Raw genomic sequence first — 5,600 nt, forward strand, 5'->3', positions numbered from 1 at the left:
TTCGAGCTCGTTTGCACATTATGTCGAACGAAAATGTGTTTAGTCCTTTTTAGTGGCGAGAAAATCAATTAATGCTTCAAAAATAGCAAACCAACTCATAAAAGTTCTAAAATTTGAGCACAGGACTTCCAATGATGTGCATTAAACATAGTAAAAGAATTAAGTCAAAATGATGTAGAAAAATTGAGTTGTATGTGGAAGGCGGTGGTATTCATTTGAAACTCTGATACTTCGTAGGAGAGTGTTGAGTTCGCCACGAAGTGCATCAAGCTTTTGCCCTATCACTCTCAAAGTTTATCACACACCCTACATGGGTCCTATAAAACACTGTGCCAAGTTTCATCCATTTGCGAGCTCGTTTGTATGTTATGTTGAACGGAAATGCACTCACCCTTTTTAGTGCCTGAAAAAGAGTTAATGCTTCAAAAATAGCAAACCAACTCAAAAGGTTTTAAATTTAAGCATGAGACTTCCAATGGTGTGTATTAAACATAGTGAAGGTTTGAAAAAGTGGCCAAATTTAAGCATGTTATTTTGAACTGAACAATTAAATTACTCACATATGCAAAATAAATAACAGTGTCGGGCGATGCGCAGGGCCCGCCACAACTAAGACTTAGCAGTGGCGGGCTTAACCCACTGCCTACCACATGGAATTTCACCGAAAACAAATCGACCGTGCCCCTTCGCCGCTCGACACTATCTCCATTTCCCACAAATCCAACCCCCTCGAAAATCGATATTTCCGCAACCGCGGACCGCGCCGCCTCCTCCGCCGCATTGCCGCCGTGCCCATCCCCGCCGCTTCCTTCACTGAGCTGCCGTGGAAGTGCGCTTCTAGCGCCGTCATTCCTGCCCGCGTCGCCGCCTCCACCGCGCCGTTGTCGTGCCCGTGAGCCCCTTCTCTCTAGTGAGAAGAGCACCCTCTCCCTCTCCCTATTCACTTCAGTAATCAGTAGCAAGCTATCAGCTAGGGTTCCACACCACCATACCAACTAGATCGGGATCGCGCCTTGGCGCGAGAGGGCTGGTGTCAACGTTTTGGTCAAGCAGATAATGCTAAGTCAGTAGTAATCCAGGCTAAGCATATGGGGAAAGCTTATCATGTTTAGTAATACAATAATTTCATTTACATGCCCAAAACAGAAGTATTTTAGCCTGTTCAAGAGCAACATGACATAAAGTTCATTGTTAAAGAGTAGCAAAAGCAGCAAGTGGCAGTGACATTACAGGTGCATAGCAAGTCACATGTCATAGGACACATAGTTTTACATGACAAACACAAATAGTTAATCCATTGAAACATGACTAACACAAAAGTTAATCCATCGAAATACATACTATTGGGCAAAAGAAAGCATCAATTACATCTTAGATAAGATAGTAACTTAGATAGCCAGCTCGATGTACCATTATCTTTGACTCAGTCAGACCCCTACTTCTATAGATTTGAAAGTTGTGGATCAGAAATAGAATTGGTGATGGCTACTACACGTGGGACATAGATATATTGCAAAATGATTTAGTCGACTGATGTATCCTTTCTTCTGCCTGGGCATGATGACAGTTTCCAAATAAATCTTTAGGTGCAGTGTATGCAAATTCTCTCCTAGTGTGTTCGCTGTCAAATTGTTTAGACAACAAATAAATGTGGTATCCTTCTTGAGTAATCACCACCCAAAATCCATACACAAATTTTAGAATATACCCTGTCTCTCTGGAGGAGTGTGCTCGTCTGCCGCAGTTTGCATTTCCTGGAAACATAACCGTCAGGGGGCGATATACATGGGATTTATTAATGGGCTCATGAAGAACGGAGAGCACCTGTGGAACAGAGCAAGCATTTATATTGTTTTTTAGTCTTTGGGTTTAGTGTCTTTATTATAATCCTTTCAATTTGGCTGGTTAGAATGGATAACTTCTTTTAATCACTTGCATGGCTTTCAATAATCATTGCCCATGAGGAAGCTGTCAGTAGCTTTGTCTGACAGGCCCTTAGCTCAGATAGGTTTGCATCATCTACATATATCATCCACGTGTTCTTTAAATCAGTCAAAGTGGCCGAGCTAGCCGATTCTATAGGATCTTCTTATGAGCTAGCATAATATCCATGGATTTTTTCTGTTTCTGACAAGGGTTGCTCCTATCAACAGAAAAATGCAGAGAGATCCATTATTACATCTCAGTAAGGTGGTCCCATTTTTGGATTTTCCTTACTTCGATGCATTACTTTGAGCTCCTATCAATCATGCACCGAAAATCTCACAATGAACGAAATAAAACAATCCAAGGAAGTGCCACACATCGACAATTTGTCGAGTGACTTGGATCCAGCAGTGGTGGAGAGAGAGAGAGAGAGAGAGAGAGCACACCTGGCAAAGGCCTTAATCTTCCACATCTGGTGCCGCGACCTGGTCCAAGCCCGCATGGTCCTGCTTCCACCACTGCTCATGCTCCTCCTACTGAGTCAATCACAATTCTTATCACCTGAAATAAAGACCATGAACCACAACGCGAATCAAGACTTGAAAGGTAAACAAACATTCACATTTACTTAGATAATAGAAAAGGGTGAACAGACACCTTAGGATACTTAGAAATAGATTTCTTCGTGCACTGATTGATAGAGTCGTCAGTTGCTTTCAAATAACAAAAAACTACATCAAAAAAAGATGAATTTAGTTAAAGGATGCATGTCCTGCATACAATAAAATGCATTGCTGCAAAATAATGTCATGAAAGCTTTAATTCATGCACATGTAGCCATTTGAGCTATTTCTTTTCAATTCAATAAATGCACTAACTTTGATGATAAACAAAGGGATTAGCTTTGTCGATCAATAAATATATGGGTAGAGGGGGGGGGGGGGGAGCAGCAAGCTCTATATGCAGTATGTTACTATTAAACATAAGATAAGTGATGCCAATGTAAGATAAAATCACGTGTAGCAGCCTTGACAAATTAACCAATTGGAGCTAGATATATGCACTAAAAAGGCCATATTACCTACACCACAATCAAAAGTATTATATACTTTTGTAGATCTGCATACAACTTAGTGTCTTATCAACACTATCATACATAAAATCAACCAATGGAATAAGGCTGGGAGCTAGCAGCAGGAGCAGGATTCAGCTGGTGAATGGAACAAGCAGGGGGGTCCATCCATTAACAGGCAGCTGGTGAACAGGCAGGATTGTAGCCCACCTTCTTCAAGTAGTAGCTAACTTCATTGACAATTTCAAAGTAGCGAGCCCTGGAGTACTTTGGGGTAGTAGCATCTATCTGCACCAAACAAACACAATATTCATTAGAGCATACACACCTCAAACCATTCAAAACAATTGCATATTGGATATTAAACAAATAGAAGTACTTAGAGCAGAGTATAGGCATGCAAATTCAGACAAATACAGAGAAAAATGGTCAGATCAAAGCCAACTATAGAGAGCAATAGACAGATCTATCAAGGAGACAATATCATTAACCTCCACATTTAAAAAAATGTAAGAAGCGATACTGGCAGCACCATATGTCATTTCAAATTCAAATAGTATAAATGCAGGAACCAAATATATTTGCAACAAGATATTTCAAGTAACATAGTTTAATTTGTTTGGGGGCAGTAGTGCAAATTAGAGAACTCTATTCGCAAAAAAGATAGAGAACTCTATCTACAAGCAGAAGCACATCATTCAATAAGTATAAACACCAACACTGAGTTAAATGGATCAATTAACAAGCAAGCAACAATAACTACCATTGAAATATTACCTTGTTGCAGCAGCAGATCATCTGCCTGACGCCAAGAGTGAAAGCAAGGAGAGCATGCTCACGGGTCTGGACATCATTGGAGATACCAGCCTCAAAACCACCAGTGGTGGATTCAATGATAAGCACCGCAAAATCAGCCCGGGAGGTCCCAGTGATCATGTTCTTGATGAAATCACGGTGTCCAGGAGCATCAATGACAGTGCAGGAGCAATGTGCATCTGTCTTGCATGAAGCTCGCTCCTTGAAACAACAACCAAGTCAAGAGTGTCTGTTCTTATAGCCGAGGCCATCAGTAGTAGAACCTGGCACGCCGATTATCAATAACTTACGCTGATGCGATAAGGACAGGTACATACATCATGTATATGCTTATGTGTCTAAGCAAACAGCAACACGTGCCTTGATGTAATAACAGGATATTCAGTACCACCCTGAAGTATGGACTTACAGTAGGGCATGTTCTTTTCCCTTCAGCTCCAGCTCTGAAGAAGTGTCCAGCTGCTGATGTCAATTCAGGTACCTGCAGTCATGATCCATGTCGGAGATACAAGGTTAACAAAGCCACAAAGCACACAATGCGCACGGTATAATTCAGGATAGGGGTGCAGTTTAGAGCATGAACCTCAGATACCACCGTCAAACGCAGTCTGTTCGAGATTTCCGACACTTCATCCTTAACCAGTGCAAAGGGGTCTAGCATCTCCTCTTATGCAGAAAAAGAAGAGGTTTCTGTTAGGAGAACAGAGCTTTGTGCAAATACACATGAAGTGCCTTCACAATAATGCTCATAGGATAAAAATCCTTCAACTTTCAAGCCAAGAGTTCATCTCTACCTTATTTGTTGACCCTACTCCTCCATAAGTCTGATGCCTAGTGCTGTCAAAACAACACAAAAAATCACTGAAGGATTCTAATACCATATATTCTTCTATTGATTCGATCGATGGGGTGCACTTGACTGTAGGTAAATTAGATTAGATGATATGCCTAGCAAATAACTTAAAGGTTTGAAGAAAAATTGAAACCAGAGAGGCACTAAGCATAATTGTTGGTGGCAACAAAGGCTAGCAGCAGCTGCTGTTCTACACGCATCATGATCACAGAGGGAACCAAGCCTACTAAATCGAAACACATCAGGGATTAAGAGAGATAGAGAAGGAGAAGAAGAAGAATAGGGGGCGGGGGAGGAGACCTTGATATGGTGCATCCATGGCTGTGGCGGTGTGGTCCGAGGTCGATGGTCGCGTCCAGCTCGACGGCGGCGCGGATCCAGAAGCCCCTGCCGTGGTCGTGGTCGTGGCAAAACAGGTCGTCGCCTAGGGAGAGGCCGTAGCAGGAGGAGGGAGAGGGCGCGGTGGTTGGCCCTGGCCGTGGCAGATCTGGCCGCCGCCTAGGGAGAGGTTGGCGGCAGGAGGAGTGAGAGGGCGCGGTGGTTGGGCGCCGGCCAGGAGGTGGAAGGAGGAGGAGGGCGCGGTGGCGTCAAGCGGCTGTAGGGCGCGGCGGCTAGGGTTTCGTGGGAGGGGACGGAAATAAAGGAGAGCAGGCGGGAGGGGGGGGGGGGGACGACCCGATGCTCGCTCTCGGTCTCACCCGGATCGCTATTGGGGACTTTTTCAACCGCGTGAAGTGACGAAAATGCCCTCGCAGGCTCTGGGAATTACAGGCGGTGGCATCCCAGTTCTAATACTATTCATTGCAATATTGTTTCAATCTAATCCGACGGATGAGGTGATTTCTGAGGAAGATCCAACGGCCCAGATCTCATCAAGCCACCCGATCCGACGGCCAGGGATCCAAACGGCTGAGGAGCCGGGAGGATGACTGT

The 5,600-nt window shown here is 43.7% G+C and overlaps 1 protein-coding gene across 16 annotated transcripts; it reads right to left on the reverse strand.

Moving 5' to 3' along the window:
- Positions 1-1,215: 1,215 nt before the first annotated feature.
- Positions 1,216-5,323, reverse strand: LOC123070893 (elongation factor 1-alpha-like). 16 transcript variants are annotated; one of them, XR_006433985.1, is made up of 9 exons: positions 4,968-5,323; positions 4,609-4,645; positions 4,398-4,475; positions 4,224-4,295; positions 3,776-4,077; positions 3,209-3,286; positions 2,584-2,657; positions 2,373-2,487; positions 1,216-1,754 (listed from the first exon to the last, which is right to left on the reverse strand). XR_006433985.1 is itself a non-coding variant. In XM_044494291.1 (9 exons), the coding sequence occupies exons 3-7, from the start codon at positions 4,473-4,475 to the stop codon at positions 2,449-2,451; spliced, it is 507 nt and encodes a 168-aa protein (XP_044350226.1). In that variant the 5' UTR covers positions 4,476-4,480; positions 4,609-4,651; positions 4,968-5,323; the 3' UTR covers positions 1,216-1,621; positions 1,709-1,754; positions 2,373-2,448. The 16 variants fall into 16 exon arrangements, 5 of the variants coding, with proteins under 5 accessions (XP_044350226.1, XP_044350227.1, XP_044350228.1 ...); XR_006433983.1 differs by having other exon boundaries at positions 4,398-4,480; XR_006433986.1 differs by having other exon boundaries at positions 3,776-4,015; positions 4,609-4,651.
- Positions 5,324-5,600: the final 277 nt, after the last annotated feature.

This window comes from Triticum aestivum, chromosome 3B, assembly GCF_018294505.1.
Source record: "Triticum aestivum cultivar Chinese Spring chromosome 3B, IWGSC CS RefSeq v2.1, whole genome shotgun sequence".
In the NCBI taxonomy this organism is placed as follows: Eukaryota; Viridiplantae; Streptophyta; class Magnoliopsida; order Poales; family Poaceae; genus Triticum; species Triticum aestivum.